Source organism: Oncorhynchus tshawytscha, linkage group LG29, assembly GCF_018296145.1.
Source record: "Oncorhynchus tshawytscha isolate Ot180627B linkage group LG29, Otsh_v2.0, whole genome shotgun sequence".
NCBI classification, from domain to species: Eukaryota; Metazoa; Chordata; class Actinopteri; order Salmoniformes; family Salmonidae; genus Oncorhynchus; species Oncorhynchus tshawytscha.
In genome coordinates, this window is record NC_056457.1 from 33,686,169 (window position 1) to 33,708,446 (window position 22,278).

Genomic DNA, 22,278 nt, shown 5'->3' on the forward strand with positions numbered 1-22,278 from the left:
GAGTAGAGACTGGATGGGTAGAGACTGGATGGGTAGAGCCTGGTTGGGTAGAGACTGGATGGGTAGAGGCAGGGTGTGTAGAGACTGGAGGGGTAGAGACTGGATGGGTAGAGACTGGATGGGTAGAGGCTGGGTGGGTAGAGGCTGGGTGGGTAGAGGCTGGGTGGGTAGAGACTGGATGGGTAGAGGCTGAATGGGTAGAGACTTGATGGGTAGAGGCTGGATGGGTAGAGGCTGGATGGGTAGAGGCTGAATGGGTAGAGCCTGGATGGGTAGAGGCTGGATGGTTAGAGGCTGGATGGGTAGAGGCTGGATGGGTAGGAACTGGATGGGTAGAGGCTGGATGGGTAGAGGATGGGTAGAGGCTGAATGGGTAGAGACTGGATGGGTAGAGGCTGAATGGGTAGAGACTGCATGGGTAGAGCCTGAATGGGACTGGAGTTAGACTGGATGGTTATGGGAGGCTGGATGGGTAGAGACTGGATGGGTAGAGGCTGGATGGGTAGAGCCTGGATGGTTAGAGGCTGGATGGGTAGAGACTGGATGGGTAGGACCTGGATGGGTAGAGGCTGGATGGGTAGAGACTGGATGGGTAGAGGCTGAAAGGGTAGAGGCTGGATGGGTAGAGGCTGGATGGGTAGAGACTGGATGGTAGAGACTGGATGGGTAGAGGCTGGGTGGGTAGAGGCTGGGTGGGTAGAGACTGGATGGGTAGAGGCTGGATGGGTAGAGGCTGGATGGGTAGAGACTGGATGGTAGAGACTGGATGGGTAGAGGCTGGGTGGGTAGAGGCTGGGTGGGTAGAGGCTGGGTGGGTAGAGACTGGATGGGTAGAGGCTGGATGGGTAGAGGCTGGATGGGTAGAGGCTGAATGGGTAGAGGCTGGATGGTTAGAGGCTGGATGGTTAGAGGCTGGATGGGTAGAGGCTGGATGGTTAGAGGCTGGATGGGTAGGAACTGGATGGGTAGAGGCTGGATGGGTAGAGGATGGGTAGAGGCTGAATGGGTAGAGACTGGATGGGTAGAGGCTGGATGGGTAGAGGCTGGGTGGGTAGAGGCTGGGTGGGTAGAGGCTGGGTGGGTAGAGACTGGATGGGTAGAGGCTGAATGGGTAGAGACTTGATGGGTAGAGGCTGGATGGGTAGAGGCTGGATGGGTAGAGGCTGAATGGGTAGAGCCTGGATGGGTAGAGGCTGGATGGTTAGAGGCTGGATGGGTAGAGGCTGGATGGGTAGGAACTGGATGGGTAGAGGCTGGATGGGTAGAGGATGGGTAGAGGCTGAATGGGTAGAGACTGGATGGGTAGAGGCTGAATGGGTAGAGACTGCATGGGTAGAGCCTGAATGGGTAGAGGCTGGATGGTTAGAGGCTGGATGGGTAGAGACTGGATGGGTAGAGGCTGGATGGTAGAGCCTGGATGGTTAGAGGCTGGATGGGTAGAGACTGGATGGGTAGGACCTGGATGGGTAGAGGCTGGATGGGTAGAGACTGGATGGGTAGAGGCTGAAAGGGTAGAGGCTGGATGGGTAGAGGCTGGATGGGTAGAGACTGGATGGTAGAGACTGGATGGGTAGAGGCTGGGTGGGTAGAGGCTGGGTGGGTAGAGACTGGATGGGTAGAGGCTGGATGGGTAGAGGCTGGATGGGTAGAGACTGGATGGTAGAGACTGGATGGGTAGAGGCTGGGTGGGTAGAGGCTGGGTGGGTAGAGGCTGGGTGGGTAGAGACTGGATGGGTAGAGGCTGGATGGGTAGAGGCTGGATGGGTAGAGGCTGAATGGGTAGAGGCTGGATGGTTAGAGGCTGGATGGTTAGAGGCTGGATGGGTAGAGGCTGGATGGTTAGAGGCTGGATGGGTAGGAACTGGATGGGTAGAGGCTGGATGGGTAGAGGATGGGTAGAGGCTGAATGGGTAGAGACTGGATGGGTAGAGGCTGAATGGGTAGAGACTGCATGGGTAGAGCCTGAATGGGTAGAGGCTGGATGGTTAGAGGCTGGATGGGTAGAGACTGGATGGGTAGAGGCTGGATGGGTAGAGCCTGGATGGTTAGAGGCTGGATGGGTAGAGACTGGATGGGTAGGACCTGGATGGGTAGAGGCTGGATGGGTAGAGACTGGATGGGTAGAGGCTGAAAGGGTAGAGGCTGGATGGGTAGAGGCTGGATGGGTAGAGACTGGATGGTAGAGACTGGATGGGTAGAGGCTGGGTGGGTAGAGGCTGGGTGGGTAGAGACTGGATGGGTAGAGGCTGGATGGGTAGAGGCTGGATGGGTAGAGACTGGATGGTAGAGACTGGATGGGTAGAGGCTGGGTGGGTAGAGGCTGGGTGGGTAGAGGCTGGGTGGGTAGAGACTGGATGGGTAGAGGCTGGATGGGTAGAGGCTGGATGGGTAGAGGCTGAATGGGTAGAGGCTGGATGGTTAGAGGCTGGATGGTTAGAGGCTGGATGGGTAGAGGCTGGATGGGTAGGGACTGGATGGGTAGAGGCTGGGTAGAGGCTGAATGGGTAGAGACTGGATGGGTAGAGACTGGATGGGTAGAGTCTGGATGGGTAGAGGCTGAATGGGTAGAGGCTGGATGGTTAGAGGCTGGATGGGTAGAGACTGGATGGGTAGAGACTGGATGGGTAGAGGCTGGATGGGTAGAGGCTGAATGGGTAGAGCCTGGATGGGTAGAGGATGGGTAGAGGCTGAATGGGTAGAGACTGGATGGGTAGAGGCTGGATGGGTAGAGTCTGGGTGGGTAGAGGCTGGGTGGGTAGAGGCTGGGTGGGTAGAGACTGGATGGGTAGAGGCTGAATGGGTAGAGACTTGATGGGTAGAGGCTGGATGGGTAGAGGCTGGATGGGTAGAGGCTGAATGGGTAGAGCCTGGATGGGTAGAGGCTGGATGGTTAGAGGCTGGATGGGTAGAGGCTGGATGGGTAGGAACTGGATGGGTAGAGGCTGGATGGGTAGAGGATGGGTAGAGGCTGAATGGGTAGAGACTGGATGGGTAGAGGCTGAATGGGTAGAGACTGCATGGGTAGAGCCTGAATGGGTAGAGGCTGGATGGTTAGAGGCTGGATGGGTAGAGACTGGATGGGTAGAGGCTGGATGGTAGAGCCTGGATGGTTAGAGGCTGGATGGGTAGAGACTGGATGGGTAGGACCTGGATGGGTAGAGGCTGGATGGGTAGAGACTGGATGGGTAGAGGCTGAAAGGGTAGAGGCTGGATGGGTAGAGGCTGGATGGGTAGAGACTGGATGGTAGAGACTGGATGGGTAGAGGCTGGGTGGGTAGAGGCTGGGTGGGTAGAGACTGGATGGGTAGAGGCTGGATGGGTAGAGGCTGGATGGGTAGAGACTGGATGGTAGAGACTGGATGGGTAGAGGCTGGGTGGGTAGAGGCTGGGTGGGTAGAGGCTGGGTGGGTAGAGACTGGATGGGTAGAGGCTGGATGGGTAGAGGCTGGATGGGTAGAGGCTGAATGGGTAGAGGCTGGATGGTTAGAGGCTGGATGGTTAGAGGCTGGATGGGTAGAGGCTGGATGGTTAGAGGCTGGATGGGTAGGAACTGGATGGGTAGAGGCTGGATGGGTAGAGGATGGGTAGAGGCTGAATGGGTAGAGACTGGATGGGTAGAGGCTGAATGGGTAGAGACTGCATGGGTAGAGCCTGAATGGGTAGAGGCTGGATGGTTAGAGGCTGGATGGGTAGAGACTGGATGGGTAGAGGCTGGATGGGTAGAGACTGGATGGGTAGGACCTGGATGGGTAGAGGCTGGATGGGTAGAGGCTGAAAGGGTAGAGGCTGGATGGGTAGAGGCTGGATGGGTAGAGGCTGGATGGGTAGAGACTGGATGGTAGAGACTGGATGGGTAGAGGCTGGGTGGGTAGAGGCTGGGTGGGTAGAGGCTGGGTGGGTAGAGACAGGATGGGTAGAGGATGGATGGGTAGAGGCTGGATGGGTAGAGACTGGATGGTAGAGACTGGATGGGTAGAGGCTGGGTGGGTAGAGGCTGGGTGGGTAGAGACTGGATGGGTAGAGGCTGGATGGGTAGAGGCTGGATGGGTAGAGGCTGAATGGGTAGAGGCTGGATGGTTAGAGGCTGGATGGTTAGAGGCTGGATGGGTAGAGGCTGGATGGGTAGGAACTGGATGGGTAGAGGCTGGGTAGAGGCTGAATGGGTAGAGACTGGATGGGTAGAGACTGGATGGGTAGAGACTGGATGGGTAGAGGCTGAATGGGTAGAGGCTGGATGGTTAGAGGCTGGATGGGTAGAGACTGGATGGGTAGACCCTGGATGGGTAGAGACTGGATAGGTAGAGACTGGAGGGGTAGAGACTGGATGGGTAGAGACTGGATGGGTAGAGACTGGAGGGGTAGAGACTGGGTGGGTAGAGGCTGAATGGGTAGAGGCTGGATGGTAGAGGCTGGATGGGTAGAGACTGGATTGGTAGAGGCTGGAGTGGTAGAGGCTGGATGGGTAGAGGCTGGATGGGTAGAGAATGGATGGGTAGAGGCTGGATGGGTAGAGAATGGATGGGTAGAGACTGGATAGCCTTGATAAAGTTGAAGCTGACTGAGGAACTGAGGTTTTACTGCATCAGACTGCAGCAACATGAAACAGGAAACAGGAAAAGTTCAAAGCTGCAGGTTCAATGACTTACGAAATGTCTCTAACAGACACACACCACACCACACCACACACACACACACACACACACGTTCGAGCACACACAAGTTCACGCACACACACACACTGTCCGAGGATGGTACAGGGATGAAGAGGTTAGGTTAAGGTACAGGGAGGATGGTACAGGGATGAAGAGGTTAGGTTAAGGTACAGGGAGGATGGTACAGGGATGAAGTTGAGGACATACAGCACATCACAGATCTCTTATCAGAAAGGTTTTTAAAGGGTTTTAAAGGTTTTTCAGCTTTTAACTTTTACAAGGAATTATTCAGATGCTTTAATAAGATAGATTTTTTTTTGGTGCTGGGCTGTAATAAAAACATGCACCGGCTCTAAAGACCAGGGCTGCCTACCGTTGACAAATAATATGTTGGATTTTTCAAACTCTATTAGACTTGAGTTTAGATTATGATCCTGGAGCTGCTTCTTTGTGAAGCTATCATATGCACTGCGTCTGCACTACTCAACACCTGCAATAACACCAGCTGTGCACGTGACCAATAACACCTGCTAAACACTTGCACGTGACCAATAACACCTGCTAAACACGTGCACGTGACCAATAACACCTGGTAAACACGTGCACGTAACCAATAACACCTGCTAAACACGTGCACGTGACCAATAACATCTGGTAAACACGTGCACGTGACCAATAACATCTGGTAAACACGTGCACGTGACCAATAACACCTGGTAAACACGTGCACGTGACCAATAACACCTGGTAAACACGTGCACGTGACCAATAACACCTGGTAAACACGTGCACGTGACCAATAACACCTGGTAAACACGTGCACGTGACCAATAACACCTGGTAAACATGTGCACGTGACCAATAACATCTGGTAAACACGTGCACGTGACCAATAACATCTGGTAAACACGTGCACGTGACCAATAACACCTGCTAAACACGTGCACGTGACCAATAACACCTGGTAAACACGTGCACGTGACCAATAACACCTGGTAAACACGTGCACGTGACCAATAACACCTGGTAAACACGTGCACGTGTAACATTTTATTTGAATTCGACAAAGTATCCCTTTTTTTTTGGTGGTAAAGTATGTCTTGACCTGTCTATAACAAACGCACAACATCGCTCCGCTTTGAACCTTGAAAGACCTATGAGACACGTAGAGAGGGCTGCCCTCCAGGATGGCTCTCATCTCTAACAGTCATCCATGTAGAGACCATAGAGTGGTGCCCTGAAAACTAGCTGCTCCCTTCACAATAAGAGCGTGAAGAAAGGCAAGTGCTTTTAAGAGCGAGTCGTTATGCAAAGTCGGTCTAAATAAAAGACGTCGATGAGATGACTAGTTTCCTTCCTGTGATGTATTTTCCTGCTCTGAAAGGAAAATAATGGCATCACGCATGCATGCAAGCAAGAACACACACACACACACACACACACACCTGTGTTTCTCGCCTCTAGTAATATGAACTGAATAAAGAAATCTGATGATCAAATAAACAGAATCAGAGAGCAGCCAATCAGGTTCCAGGATAGCTAGGGCCGTATCATTATAGAACAAGAGCAGCCAATTAGGTTCCAGGATAGCTAGGGCCGTATCATTATAGAACAAGAGCAGCCAATCAGAAGGTTCCAGGAAAGCTAGGACCATATCATTATAGAACAAAAGAGAATAAAATGATACTGTGTCTCTGTGATACAGTACCTCTGTCTTTGTACTGTACTGGGGCACTTCAATACACTGCAGGCAGCTGTGTTCGGCCTGTGTACCACTCCCTTCAGGGCTCAGTACTGTCCATTATCTCCCTGCAGGGCTCAGTACTGTCCATTACCTCCCTTCAGGGCTCAGTACTGTCCATTATCTCCCTTCAGGGCTCTGTACCGTACCACTCCCATCAGGGCTCAGTACTGTCCATTATCTCCCATCAGGGATTAGTACTGTCCATCATCTCCCTTCAGGGCTGGGTACTGCCCATTATCTCCCTTCAGGGCTCAGTACTGTACATGATCTCCCTTCAGAGCTCAGTACTGCCCATGATCTCCCTTCAGGGCTCAGTACTGTCCATTGTCTCCCTTCAGGGCTCAGTACTGTCCATTATCTCCCTTCAGGGCTCAGTACTGTCCATTATCTCCCTTCAGGGCTCAGTACTGTCCATTATCTCCCTTCAGGGCTCAGTACCGTACCACTCCCACCAGGGCTCAGTACTGTCCGTTATCTCCCTTCAGGGCTCAGTACTGTCCATTATCTCCCTTCAGGGCTCAGTACTGTCCATTATCTCCCTTCAGGGCTCAGTACCATACCACTCCCACCAGGGCTCAGTACGGACCATTACCTCCCTTCAGGGCTCAGTACTGTCCATTATCTCCCTTCAGGGCTCAGTACTGTCCATTACCTCCCTTCAGGGCTCAGTACTGTCCATTACCTCCCTTCAGGGCTCAGTACTGTCCATTATCTCCCTGCAGGGCTCAGTACTGTCCATGACCTCCCTTCAGGGCTCAGTACTGTCCATTATCTCCCTTCAGGGCTCTGTACCGTACCACTCCCATCAGGGCTCAGTACTGTATACTATCTCCCTTCAGGGCTCAGTACTGTCCATTACCTCCCTTCAGGGCTCAGTACTGTCCATTATCTCCCTTCAGGGCTCTGTACCGTACCACTCCCACCAGGGCTCAGTACTGTCCATTATCTCCCTTCAGGGCTCAGTACTGTCCATTATCTCCCTTCAGGGCTCAGTACCGTACCACTCCCACCAGGGCTCAGTACTGTCCGTTATCTCCGTTCAGGGCTCAGTACTGTCCATTATCTCCCACCAGGGCTCAGTACTGTCCATTACCTCCCTTCAGGGCTCAGTACTGTCCATTACCCCCTTCAGGGCTCAGTACTGTCCATTACCTCCCTTCAGGGCTCAGTACTGTCCATTACTTCCCTTCAGGGCTCAGTACTGTCCATTATCTCCCTTCAGGGCTCAGTACCATACCACTCCCATCAGGGCTCAGGACTGTCCATTATCTCCCTTCAGGGCTCAGTACTGTCCATTACCTCCCTTCAGGGCTCAGTACTGTCCATTATCTCCCTTCAGGGCTCAGTACTGTCCATTCATTCAATTCAATGCATGTAACATCATGTGATTAAATATGAGGAGACACTGTCCATATAGACCTATTTTGCATGAATTGCACCATGGCTAGGGACAAGACAGAGAGGCATTGCAACATGGCTAACCAGCATGCATTGCACCATGGCTCGGGACAAGACAGAGAGGCATTACAACATGGCTAATCAGCATGCATTGCACCATGGCTAGGGACAAGACAGAGAGGAATTGCAATAACCAGCATGAATTGCACCATGGCTAGGGACAAGACAGAGAGGAATTGCAACATGGATAACCATCATGCATTGCACCATGGCTCGGGACAAGACAGAGAGGCATTGCAATAACCAGCATGCATTGCACTATGGCTAGGGACAAAACAGAGAGGCATTGCAACATGGCTAACCAGCATGAATTTGCATGGCTCGGGACAAGACAGAGAGGCATTACAACATGGCTAACCAGCATGCATTGCACCATGGCTCGGGACAAGACACGGAGGATTTAATACATAAAATATAAGCCACTAAGCAGATGCTGTTATCCAAAGTAGTCTATATATTATATATGTGTGTGTCAGTGGAGGCTGCTGAGGGGAGGACGGCTCATAATAACGTCAAGAACGGAGCACCTGGAACGGCATTCCCACTGATTCCACTCCAGTCGTTACCACGAGCCCGTCCTCCCTAATTAAGGGGCCACCAACCTCCTCTGTGTGGAATAATGTGAATGTACTATCCCTTTGAAAAAAGACTGAGAGAAATGAATTGGCGTACGTACGGGGAACCATTTCATTTAGAGAAAATGTCTTGAGAAACTACTTCCCATAAATATGACAACTTATGTCACATTAATTCATGTCTTATTCATATATCACTTCTAAACTGACAAATAAACATCAAATATACCTTCGACAAATACATTAGCAGGGTTAATACATTAGTTTCAAGCAATAGAGAATTTGATTTGAGTACTGGTCTGTAGGGGCAAATCAGCAGTTTTGGGCAAATTCTCACATCCCTTTGATCAAAAGGCTTTTGTAATGGCTGATTGAAATGTGCAGAACATGAATCAGCTATGCCTGCCCCATATGTAAGGCTCCTCTTTACTTTCTGGCCCGTGTCATGGGACCTTCGCCTATGCTTGACACAGCATCAGCTCTCACACAACTCCTCTCTGATATTGCTTACAGTGTCACCCAGAGTGCTGTCAAGCCAATATTTGTTCAACACATTTGATATAGCCGTGGCTCCCTCATTGAACGTGGCTACTGACATACTGGCTGCTCCGTCAATGCGGCTGTTGCAACACGAAGAAGGTTTTGGGGCATCAAGATCATTTGCATATTCTGGGTTCATCCATGCTACATTCTTTTGAGGAGGTTATAATTTGACACCCTATGATGTACCGGTACCATTTCCTGTGCAACCTCTCTATTAAAGCATATATGTCCTCCAAGGTTTTATGTGACATGGTGGATCTCTACCATTTTCTAAGGCTGGCTGGTACCAGCACCAATGCACACACCTATCCCATAGTTGGAAGTGAATCCTCTCTTGTGCCAAGTGCCATCGAAGGATACATGAATGTCTATGATGGCATCCTCATCCTCCTTTAGCAACTCTGTTATGTCTGGGTCTATATCTGTATCCTCCTTTAGCATCTCTGTTATGTCTGGGTCTATATCCTCCTCCTCCTTCAGTATCTGTTATGTCTGGGTCTATATCCTCCTCCTCCTTCAGTAACTCTGTTATGTCTGGGTCTATATCCTCCTCCTCCTCCTTCAGTATCTCTGTTATGTCTGGGTCTATATCCTCCTCCTCCTCCTCCTTCAGTAACTCTGTTATGTCTGGGTCTATATCTGTATCCTCCTCCTCCTTCAGTATCTCTGTTATGTCTGGGTCTATATCCTCCTCCTCCTCCTCCTTCAGTAACTCTGTTATGTCTGGGTCTATATCCTCCTCCTCCTTCAGCATCTCTGTTATGTCTGGGTCTATATCCTCCTCCTCCTCCTCCTTCAGTAACTCTGTTATGTCTGGGTCTATATCCTCCTCCTCCTTCAGCATCTCTGTTATGTCTGGGTCTATATCCTCCTCCGCCTTCAGCAACTCTGTTATTTCTGGGTCTATATCCTCCTCCTCCTTCAGTAACTCTGTTATTTCTGGGTCTATATCCTCTTCCTCCTTCAGTAACTCTGTTATGTCTGGGTCATATCTGTATCCTCCTTCAGCATCTCTGTTATTTCTGGGTCTATATCCTCCTCCTCCTTCAGTAACTCTGTTATTTCTGGGTCTATATCCTCCTCCTCCTTCAGTAACTCTGTTATTTCTGGGTCTATATCCTCCTCCTCCATCAGTAACTCGGTTATGTCTGGGTCTATATCATCCTCCTCCTTCAGTAACTCTGTTATTTCTGGGTCTATATCCTCCTCCTCCTCCTCCTTCAGTAACTATGTTATGTCTGGGTCTATATCTGTATCCTCCTTCAGTAACTATGTTATTTCTGGGTCTATATCCTCCTCCTCCTTCAGTAACTCTGTTATGTCTGGGTCTATATCTCTATACTCCTTCAGTATCTCTGTTATGTCTGGGTCTATATCTGTATCCTCCTTCAGTAACTATGTTATTTCTGGGTCTATATCCTCCTCCTCCTTCAGTATTTCTGTTATGTCTGGGTCTATATCCTCCTCCTCCTTAAGTATCTATGTTATTTCTGGGTCTATATCTGTATCCTCCTACAGTAACTCTGTTATGTCTGGGTCTATATCTGTATCCTCCTTCAGTATCTCTGTTATGTCTGGGTCTATATCCTTCTCCTTCAATAACTCTGTTATTTCTGGGTCTATATCCTCCTCCTCCTCCTCCTTCAGTATCTCTGTTATGTCTGGGTCTATATCCTCCTCCTCCTCCTTCAGTAACTCTGTTATGTCTGGGTCTATATCCTCCTCCTCCTTCAGTATCTCTGTTATGTCTGGGTCTATATCCTCCTCCTCCTCCTTCAGTAACTCTGTTATTTCTGGGTCTATATCCTCGTCCTCCTTCAGTATCTCTGTTATGTCTGGGTCTATATCCTCCTCCTCCTTCAGTTTCTCTGTTATGTCTGGGTCTATATCTGTATCCTCCTTCAGTAACTCTGTTATTTCTGGGTCTATATCCTCCTCCTCCTTCAGTATCTCTGTTATGTCTGGGTCTATATCCTCCTCCTCCTTCAGTAACTCTGTTATTTCTGGGTCTATATCCTCCTCCTCCTTCAGTAACTCTGTTATGTCTGGGTCTATATCCTCCCCCTCCTTCAGTATCTCTGTTATGTCTGGGTCTATATCTGTATCCTCCTCCTCCTTCAGTATCTCTGTTATGTCTGGGTCTATATCTGTATCCTCCTCCTCTTTCAGTAACTATGTTATGTCTGGGTCTGTATCCTCCTCCTCCTTCAGTATCTCTGTTATGTCTGGGTCTATATCCTCCTCCTCCTTCAGTAACTCTGTTATGTCTGGGTCTATATCCTCCTCCTCCTCCTCCTTCAGTAACTCTGTTATGTCTGGGTCTATATCCTCCTCCTCCTTCAGTATCCATGTTATGTCTGGGTCTATATCCTCCTCCTCCTTCAGTAACTCTGTTATTTCTGGGTCTATATCCTCCTCCTCCTTCAGTATCTCTGTTATGTCTGGGTCTATATCCTCCTCCTCCTTCAGTAACTCTGTTATTTCTGGGTCTATATCCTCCTCCTCCTTCAGTATCTCTGTTATGTCTGGGTCTATATCCTCCTCCTCCTTCAGTATCTCTGTTATGTCTGGGTCTATATCCTCCTCCTTAAGTATCTCTGTTATGTCTGGGTCTATATCCTCCTCCTCCTTCAGTATCTCTGTTATGTCTGGGTCTATATCTGTATCCTCCTTCAGTAACTCTGTTATGTCTGGGTCTATATCCTCCTCCTCCTCCAGTAACTCTGTTATGTCTGGGTCTATATCTGTATCCTCCTTCAGTACCTCTGTTATGTCTGGGTCTATATCTGTACCCTCCTTCAGTATCTCTGTTATGTCTGAGTCTATATCCTCCTCCTCCTTCAGTATCTCTGTTATGTCTGGGTCTATATCCTCCTCCTCCTTCAGTAACTCTGTTATTTCTGGGTCTATATCCTCCTCCTCCTTCAGTATCTCTGTTATGTCTGGGTCTATATCTGTATCCTCCTTCAGTAACTCTGTTATGTCTGGGTCTATATCCTCCTCCTCCTCCAGTAACTCTGTTATGTCTGGGTCTATATCTGTATCCTCCTTCAGTACCTCTGTTATGTCTGGGTCTATATCTGTACCCTCCTTCAGTATCTCTGTTATGTCTGGGTCTATATCCTCCTCCTCCTTCAGTATCTCTGTTATGTCTGGGTCTATATCCTCCTCCTCCTTCAGTAACTCTGTTATTTCTGGGTCTATATCCTCCTCCTCCTTCAGTATCTCTGTTATGTCTGGGTCTATATCTGTATCCTCCTTCAGTACCTCTGTTATGTCTGGGTCTATATCTGTACCCTCCTTCAGTATCTCTGTTATGTCTGGGTCTATATCCTCCTCCTCCTTCAGTATCTCTGTTATGTCTGGGTCTATATCCTCCTCCTCCTTCAGTAACTCTGTTATTTCTGGGTCTATATCCTCCTCCTTCAGTATCTCTGTTATGTCTGGGTCTATATCCTCCTCCTCCTTCAGTAACTCTGTTATTTCTGGGTCAATATCCTCATCCTCCTTCAGTAACTCTGTTATGTCTGGGTCTATATCCTCACCCTCCTTCAGTATCTCTGTTATGTCTGGGTCTATATCTGTATCCTCCTCCTCCTTCAGTATCTCTGTTATGTCTGGGTCTATATCCTCCTCCTCCTTCAGTAACTCTGTTATTTCTGGGTCTATATCCTCCTCCTCCTTCAGTATCTCTGTTATGTCTGGGTCTATATCTGTATCCTCCTACAGTAACTCTGTTATGTCTGGGTCTATATCTGTATCCTCCTTCAGTATCTCTGTTATGTCTGGGTCTATATCCTCCTCCTCCTTCAGTAACTCTGTTATGTCTGGGTCTATATCCTTCTCCTTCAATAACTCTGTTATTTCTGGGTCTATATCCTCCTCCTCCTCCTCCTTCAGTATCTCTGTTATGTCTGGGTCTATATCCTCCTCCTCCTTCAGTATCTCTGTTATTTCTGGGTCAATATCCTCCTCCTCCTTCAGTATCTCTGTTATGTCTGGGTCTATATCTGTATCCTCCTTCAGTAACTCTGTTATTTCTGGGTCTATATCCTCCTCCTCCTTCAGTATCTCTGTTATGTCTGGGTCTATATCCTCCTCCTCCTTCAGTAACTCTGTTATTTCTGGGTCTATATCCTCACCCTCCTTCAGTATCTCTGTTATGTCTGGGTCTATATCTGTATCCTCCTCCTCCTTCAGTATCTCTGTTATGTCTGGGTCTATATCTGTATCCTCCTACAGTAACTCTGTTATGTCTGGGTCTATATCCTCCTCCTCCTTCAGTAACTCTGTTATGTCTGGGTCTATATCCTTCTCCTTCAATAACTCTGTTATTTCTGGGTCTATATCCTCCTCCTCCTCCTCCTTCAGTATCTCTGTTATGTCTGGGTCTATATCCTCCTCCTCCTCCTCCTTCAGTAACTCTGTTATGTCTGGGTCTATATCCTCCTCCTCCTTCAGTATCTCTGTTATGTCTGGGTCTATATCCTCCTCCTCCTCCTTCAGTAACTCTGTTATTTCTGGGTCTATATCCTCCTCCTCCTTCAGTATCTCTGTTATGTCTGGGTCTATATCCTCCTCCTCCTTCAGTATCTCTGTTATGTCTGGGTCTATATCTGTATCCTCCTTCAGTAACTCTGTTATTTCTGGGTCTATATCCTCCTCCTCCTTCAGTATCTCTGTTATGTCTGGGTCTATATCCTCCTCCTCCTTCAGTAACTCTGTTATTTCTGGGTCTATATCCTCCTCCTCCTTCAGTAACTCTGTTATGTCTGGGTCTATATCCTCCCCTCCTTCAGTATCTCTGTTATGTCTGGGTCTATATCTGTATCCTCCTCCTCTTTCAGTAACTATGTTATGTCTGGGTCTGTATCCTCCTCCTCCTTCAGTATCTCTGTTATGTCTGGGTCTATATCCTCCTCCTCCTTCAGTAACTCTGTTATGTCTGGGTCTATATCCTCCTCCTCCTCCTCCTTCAGTAACTCTGTTATGTCTGGGTCTATATCCTCCTCCTCCTTCAGTATCTATGTTATGTCTGGGTCTATATCCTCCTCCTCCTTCAGTAACTCTGTTATTTCTGGGTCTATATCCTCCTCCTCCTTCAGTATCTCTGTTATGTCTGGGTCTATATCCTCCTCCTCCTTCAGTAACTCTGTTATTTCTGGGTCTATATCCTCCTCCTCCTTCAGTATCTCTGTTATGTCTGGTCTATATCCTCCTCCTCCTTCAGTATCTCTGTTATGTCTGGGTCTATATCTGTATTCCTCCTCCTGCTTCAGTATCTCTGTTATGTCTGGGTCTATATCCTACTCCTCCTTCAGTATCTCTGTTATGTCTGGGTCTATATCCTCCTCCTCCTTCAGTAACTCTGTTATTTCTGGGTCTATATCCTCCTCCTCCTTCAGTATCTCTGTTATGTCTGGGTCTATATCCTCCTCCTCCTTAAGTATCTGTTATGTCTGGGTCTATATCTGTATCCTCCTCCAGTATCTCTGTTATGTCTGGGTCTATATCTGTATCCTCCTCCTCCTTCAGTATCTCTGTTATGTCTGGGTCTATATCTGTATCCTCCTCCTCTTTCAGTAACTATGTTATGTCTGGGTCTACATCTGTATCCTCCTTCAGTACCTCTGTTATGTCTGGGTCTATATCTGTACCCTCCTTCAGTATCTCTGTTATGTCTGGGTCTATATCCTCCTCCTCCTTCAGTATCTCTGTTATGTCTGGGTCTATATCCTCCTCCTCCTTCAGTAACTCTGTTATGTCTGGGTCTATATCCTTCTCCTTCAATAACTCTGTTATTTCTGGGTCTATATCCTCCTCCTCCTCCTCCTTCAGTATCTCTGTTATGTCTGGGTCTATATCCTCCTCCTCCTCCTCCTTCAGTAACTCTGTTATGTCTGGGTCTATATCCTCCTCCTCCTTCAGTATCTCTGTTATGTCTGGGTCTATATCCTCCTCCTCCTCCTTCAGTAACTCTGTTATTTCTGGGTCTATATCCTCCTCCTCCTTCAGTATCTCTGTTATGTCTGGGTCTATATCCTCCTCCTCCTTCAGTATCTCTGTTATGTCTGGGTCTATATCCTCCTCCTCCTTCAGTAACTCTGTTATGTCTGGGTCTATATCCTCCCCCTCCTTCAGTATCTCTGTTATGTCTGGGTCTATATCTGTATCCTCCTCCTCTTTCAGTAACTATGTTATGTCTGGGTCTGTATCCTCCTCCTCCTTCAGTATCTCTGTTATGTCTGGGTCTATATCCTCCTCCTCCTTCAGTAACTCTGTTATGTCTGGGTCTATATCCTCCTCCTCCTCCTCCTTCAGTAACTCTGTTATGTCTGGGTCTATATCCTCCTCCTCCTTCAGTATCTATGTTATGTCTGGGTCTATATCCTCCTCCTCCTTCAGTAACTCTGTTATTTCTGGGTCTATATCCTCCTCCTCCTTCAGTATCTCTGTTATGTCTGGGTCTATATCCTCCTCCTCCTTCAGTAACTCTGTTATTTCTGGGTCTATATCCTCCTCCTCCTTCAGTATCTCTGTTATGTCTGGGTCTATATCCTCCTCCTCCTTCAGTATCTCTGTTATGTCTGGGTCTATATCTGTATTCCTCCTCCTGCTTCAGTATCTCTGTTATGTCTGGGTCTATATCCTCCTCCTCCTTCAGTATCTCTGTTATGTCTGGGTCTATATCCTCCTCCTCCTTCAGTAACTCTGTTATTTCTGGGTCTATATCCTCCTCCTCCTTCAGTATCTCTGTTATGTCTGGGTCTATATCCTCCTCCTCCTTAAGTATCTCTGTTATGTCTGGGTCTATATCCTCCTCCTCCTCCAGTATCTCTGTTATGTCTGGGTCTATATCTGTATCCTCCTCCTCCTTCAGTATCTCTGTTATGTCTGGGTCTCTATCTGTATCCTCCTCCTCTTTCAGTAACTATGTTATGTCTGGGTCTACATCTGTATCCTCCTTCAGTACCTCTGTTATGTCTGGGTCTATATCTGTACCCTCCTTCAGTATCTCTGTTATGTCTGGGTCTATATCCTCCTCCTCCTTCAGTATCTCTGTTATGTCTGGGTCTATATCCTCCTCCTCCTTCAGTAACTCTGTTATTTCTGGGTCTATATCCTCCTCCTCCTTCAGTATCTCTGTTATGTCTGGGTCTATATCCTCCTCCTCCTTCAGTAACTCTGTTATTTCTGGGTCTATATCCTCCTCCTCCTTCAGTAACTCTGTCATGTCTGGGTCTATATCCTCACCCTGCTTCAGTATCTCTGTTATGTCTGGGTCTATATCTGTATCCTCCTCCTCCTTCAGTATCTCTGTTATGTCTGGGTCTATATCTGTATCCTCCTCCTCTTTCAGTAACTATGTTATGTCTGGGTCTGTATCCTCCTCCTCCTTCAGTATGTCTGTTATGTCTGGGTCTATATCTGTATCCTCCTTCAGTATCTCTGTTATGTCTGGGTCTATATCTGTATCCTCCTTCAGTATCTCTGTTATGTCTGGGTCTATATCTGTATCCTCCTTTAGCATCTCTGTTATGTCTGGGTCTATATCTGTATCCTCCTCCTCCTTCAGTAACTCTGTTATGTCTGGTCTATATCCTCCTCCTTCAGTATCTCTGTTATGTCTGGGTCTATATCTGTATCCTCCTTCAGTATCTCTGTTATGTCTGGGTCTATATCTGTATCCTCCTTTAGCATCTCTGTTATGTCTGGGTCTATATCCTCCTCCTCCTTCAGTATCTCTGTTATGTCTGGGTCTATAGCTGTATCCTCCTCCTCCTTCAGTAACTCTGTTATGTCTGGTCTATATCCTCCTCCTCCTTCAGTATCTCTGTTATGTCTGGGTCTATATCCTCCTCCTCCTTCAGTATCTCTGTTATGTCTGGGTCTATATCTGTATCCTCCTTCAGTAACTCTGTTATGTCTGGGTCTATATCTGTATCCTCCTTCAGTAACTCTGTTATGTCTGGGTCTATATCTGTATCCTCCTCCTGCTTCAGTATCTCTGTTATGTCTGGGTCTATATCCTCCTCCTCCTTCAGTATCTCTGTTATGTCTGGTCTATATCCTCCTCCTCCTTCAGTATCTCTGTTATGTCTGGGTCTATATCTGTACCCTCCTTCAGCATCTCTGCTCTTCTAATTATCTTTGCAGCACTCTCCAATGACTTCCTCCCTCTCTGAGTCTCTGCAACTAAAGTGTGTGTATGGGGGGGAGTAATTATTAGTATTATGTTTGTTTGACATTACAGTCATCACCTTAGGACTGAACATCAGCATGTTACCCTGTGTAAATATCAGAGTGTTACCCTGTAAAAATATCAGCATGTTACCCTGTAAAAATATCAGCATGTTACCCTGTGTAAATATCAGCATGTTACCCTGTGTAAATATCAGCATGTTACCCTGTAAAAATATCAGCATGTTACCCTGTAAAAATATCAGCATGTTACCCTGTAAAAATATCCGCATGTTACCCTAAATATCAGAATATTACCCTGTGTAAATATCAAAATGTTACCCTAAATATCAGAATGTTACCCTATTTAAATATCAGCATATCAGCATGTTACCCTGTGTAAATATCAGCATGTTACCCTAAATATCAGAATATTACCCTGTGTAAATATCAAAATGTTACCCTGTGTAAATATCAGAATGTTAACCTATTTAAATATTAGCATCAGAATGTATTTACTTTATATAAAGCTAATTTCTCTGTAATCACAGTAGACTACAGCCCTGTGACACACTAGGCTACAGCCCTGTGACACAGTAGACTACAGCCCTGTGACACACTAGGCTACAGCCCTGTGACACAGTAGGCTACAGCCCTGTGACACAGTCGACTACAGCCCTGTGACACTGTAGGCCTAAGTAACAGTCCCATTGTGTTGCTTTGGTTTCCTACCACTCTGTTTTATTCACTTTGAATACATTTTGCCGGAGCCAGGAAATAAATATTATTTATACACAGCAAGTCACCTGACAATAACGTGGTACTATTCACCTGTCACTCTCCTGTCATGTCTCTGATATGAGCTGAGACGCAGGGAAGGAATCGCTAGGACTTTGACCATTTTCTTTAGAGTTGCATAACCAAATACAGGTTTTTTGGGGGCTAGAAGAACCATCCTCACATTTATATCAAATGCCACATCATCCCCTGGAGCCCTCCTGCAGTCTGGAGGAAGTGGAAACACTCTTACTAAATTCATCACAATCTCCTTCAGAATTACAGAATCCCTGGTTGGTGGGGTCTATGGTGGTTTTTAGTCCAGTGTTTAGACACATAGGGGGAAATGGAATCGTGTACAATTTTGTTTTATTTGTGATATGTGGAATAAAAGCCACTGTTGGCTGGCTGCTGTCTGGTTGATTGCTAGCAGTTGTCTTCTTTATCTCAACCTCCTTGTCCTCGTCTACCTGTACTGCCTCAATCGGCTGATCAGGTAAATCTTTTCACTTCACTGTCTTTCTCACATTGGCTAACTGAGATCACCGTTTTTTTATTCACATACTGTAGGTATATTCTTCAAGATTTTCTCATTTAGTCTCTCTTTACATGGATACTTCGCAGGAGATATTTTAAAACAAGGAAGTGCTGCGCGACACGTGAGGTATTGTAACCAATCAGGTTGCCTGGAAAGGGTCTTTTAATTCCAGTAACCAATCGGATGTCAGGAAATTATTTTTAGTAATTTATTTATTTCACTTTTATTTAATCCAGGTAGCGATTCATCTTTCAGCACGAACCTCTACGTCTACAAATGATATAGCCATTTATGGACTAGCTATCGATATGCTCCGGAAAAAAACGCTTTTTAATGATATATAATTCAACATGGAAACTTTAAAAATAGCGTTAAAGTTCCACATGAAACATGCTAACAAGAATGAAATATAGGCTAGGTGTAGTTGACGGATAAAATTATACAAATCAAGTATTTATATACATTATTGACGATTTAGTTGTACATTTTATGAAAGTAATGAAGTGATAGTTCGGTAAACTGAAAATTGACAGATGGAAGCTAAATCTTTCAGTTTTGCCTGTAGTGCCTGGCCTTAATAATGAATCTATGGTGTATCCAGACACACATATTCATTTAATGTTTAGATAATAATGATAATGACTCTATGGCGTACCCAGAAAGCGAAAGGTCCTTTGCACCAGTGGGTTGAGATAGCAGCAGTCTCCGGTCTGGATGGTCTTCTCCTGACCGTCCAGCTCTTTAGAGGAGTACTGTATCAAAAACAGGACAGCCTCTGAGATCATCATCTAGAAAATAAAAGAAAGATTATTAACAAATAAGCATCCTTTCTTTAAAGAAAAATTCCACCCCTCCCTGTTACGGTTTTCTTTAGGTGAAGTAGAGGCGGACCAAAATGCAGCGTGGTTGTTATTCATTGTACTTTAATAAAGAAACTGTACACGAATAAACTAACAAAACAACAAACGTGGAAAACCTAAACCAGTCCTATCTGGTGCAAAACACAGAGACAGGAACAATCACCCACAAACACAGTGACACCCAGGCTACCTAAGTATGATTCTCAATCTGAGACAACTAATGACACCTGCCTCTGATTGAGAACCATACTAGGCCGAAACATAGAAATACCCAAAACATAGAAAAACAAACATAGGCTGCCCACCCCAACTCACGCCCTGACCATAGTAAATAATGACAAAACAAAGGAAATAAAGGTCAGAACGTGATACTCCCAAAAAAATTCTTCCCAAAATTTGATATTTATGACTCCTCACTTTTAAGGAAAACTCCACCCAAAACTATATTTTGGTATTTGTTTCATTAGTCCATTGTTGACACAGTCCCTAAATGTTTAACTTGTCAGCAGTTAAGTTTTATATGTAACTTTTAAAATACAGAAATCATCCCTGTATGAAGCTTTTAGCTTCTGATGATGCTACGTTTTGAGTTTTCATTTAAATGTGAAGTCAAAAATATCAGATGGCACACACACACACACACACACACACACACACACACACACACACACACACACACACACACACACACACACACACACACACACACACACACACATCTCCTCTAACACACTGTAACACACACACATCTCCTCTAACACACTGTAACACACACACACAGACACACACACACACACACATCTCCTCTAACACACTGTAACACACTGTAACACACTGTAACACACACACATCTCCTCTAACACACTGTAACACACACACATCTCCTCTAACACACTGTAACACACACACACACATCTATTCTCTAACACACTGTAACACACTGTAACACACACACACATCTCCTCTAACACACTGTAACACACACACATCTCCTCTAACACACTGTAACACACACACACATCTCCTCTAACACACTGTAACACACTGTAACACACACACACATCTCCTCTAACACACTGTAACACACACACACACACACACACACACACATCTCCTCTAACACACTGTAACACACACACACACACACACACACATCTCCTCTAACACACTGTAACACACACACACACACATCCACACATCTCCAAAAAAGCAATCCATTTTATTGATCACATACACATATTTAGCAGATGTTATTGCAGGTGTAGCGAAATGCTTGTGTTCCTAGCTCCAACAGTCCAGTAGTATCTAACAATTCACAAGGATACACACAAATGTAAACAAATGGAATTAAGAAAATATAAATATTAGGACGAACAATGTCGGAGTGGCATTGACTAAAATACTGTGGAGTACAGTATATACATATGAGATTAGTAAAACAGCCTGTAAACAACATTACACTGACTAGGGTTCCATTATTAAAGTGCCCAGTGTTCCATTTTTAAAATGACTAGTGTTCCATTATTAAAGGGACCAGTGTTCCATTATTAAAGTGACTAGTGTTCCATTATTAAAGTGACTAGTGTTCCATTATTAAAGTGACTAGTGTTCCATAATTAAAGTGACAAGTGTTCCATTATTAAAGTGACTAGTGTTCCATTATTAAAGTGGCTAGTGTTCCATTATTAAAGTGACTAGTGTTCCATTATTAAAGGGACCAGTGTTCCATTATTAAAGGGACCAGTGTTCCATTATTAAAGTGACCAGTGTTCCATTATTAAAGTGACTAGTGTTCCATTATTAAAGTGACTAGTGTTCCATTATTAAAGTGACCTGTGTTCCATTATTAAAGTGACCAGTGTTCCATTATTAAAGTGACCAGTGATTCCATGTCTATGTACATAGGGCAGCAGCCTCTGAGGTGCAGGGTTGAGGAACTGGGTGGTAGCTGACTAGTAATAACTTTGAAACAGACTGATTGCCTTGAGATAGAAGCTGTTTTTCAGTCTCTCCATCCAAGCTTTGATGCAGCTGTACTGACCTCCTTCTAGATGATAGCAGGGTGAACAGGCCGTGGCTCGATTGGTTGACGTCCTTGATGATATTTTTGGCCTTCCTGTGACATCGGGTGCTGTAAGTGTCCTGATGGGCAGGCAGTGTGTCCCCGGTTATGCGTTGGGCTTATCGCACCACCCTCTGGAGAGCCCTGCGGTTTTGGGCAGTCCAGTTGTCATATCAGGCGGTGATACATTCTGACAGGATGCTCTCAATGGTGCATCTGTAAAAGTTGGTGAGGGTCTTAGGTGACAAACCAAAATTCTTCAACCTCCTGAGATTTAAGAGGTGCTGTTGTACCTTCTTCACCACATTGTCTGTGTGGGTCGACCATTTCAGGTTGTCAGTGATGTGTACGCCGAGGAACTTGAAGCTTTTCACCTTCTCCTCTGTGGTCCCGTCGATGTGGATGGGGGCGTGCTCTCTCTGCTGTCTCCTGAAGTCCACGATCAGCTCCTTAATATTGTTGATGTTGAGGGAGAGGTTATTTTCCTGGCACCACTCTGCCAGGGCCCTCACCTCCTCCCTGTAGGCTGTTTCGTCATTGTTGGTTAATCAGGCTTGCTACTAATGGGTCGTCTGCAAACTTGATGATTGAGTGGCCACGCAGTCATGGGTGAACAGGGAGTACGGGGAATACAGGACGGGGCTGAGCACGCACCCTTGAGATGCCCCTGTGTTGAGGATCAGCATACTGGAGGTGTCGTTTCTCCTACCTTCACCACCTGGGGGGCGGCCCGTCAGGAAGTCCAGGACCCAGTTGCACAGGGCGGGTTTCAGACCCAGGGCCCGAGCTTAATGATGAGCTTGGAGGGTACTATGGTGTTGAAGGCTGAGCTATAATCAATGAACTGCATTCTAACATACATTTTCCAATCAGTTATGGAACCAATTG

General features: G+C 46.3%; 1 protein-coding gene across 1 annotated transcript in view; it reads right to left on the bottom strand.

Annotated features, from left to right (window-relative positions):
* LOC112227457 (phospholipid phosphatase-related protein type 5) overlaps positions 1 to 22,278 on the bottom strand; it is a 78,386-nt gene that overhangs the window by 43,427 nt on the left and 12,681 nt on the right. Inside the window, exon 3 of the mRNA XM_042308668.1 lies at positions 19,124 to 19,256. Coding sequence (XP_042164602.1) covers positions 19,124 to 19,256 — 133 coding nt within the window. The remainder of the gene's footprint in view (positions 1 to 19,123; positions 19,257 to 22,278) is intronic.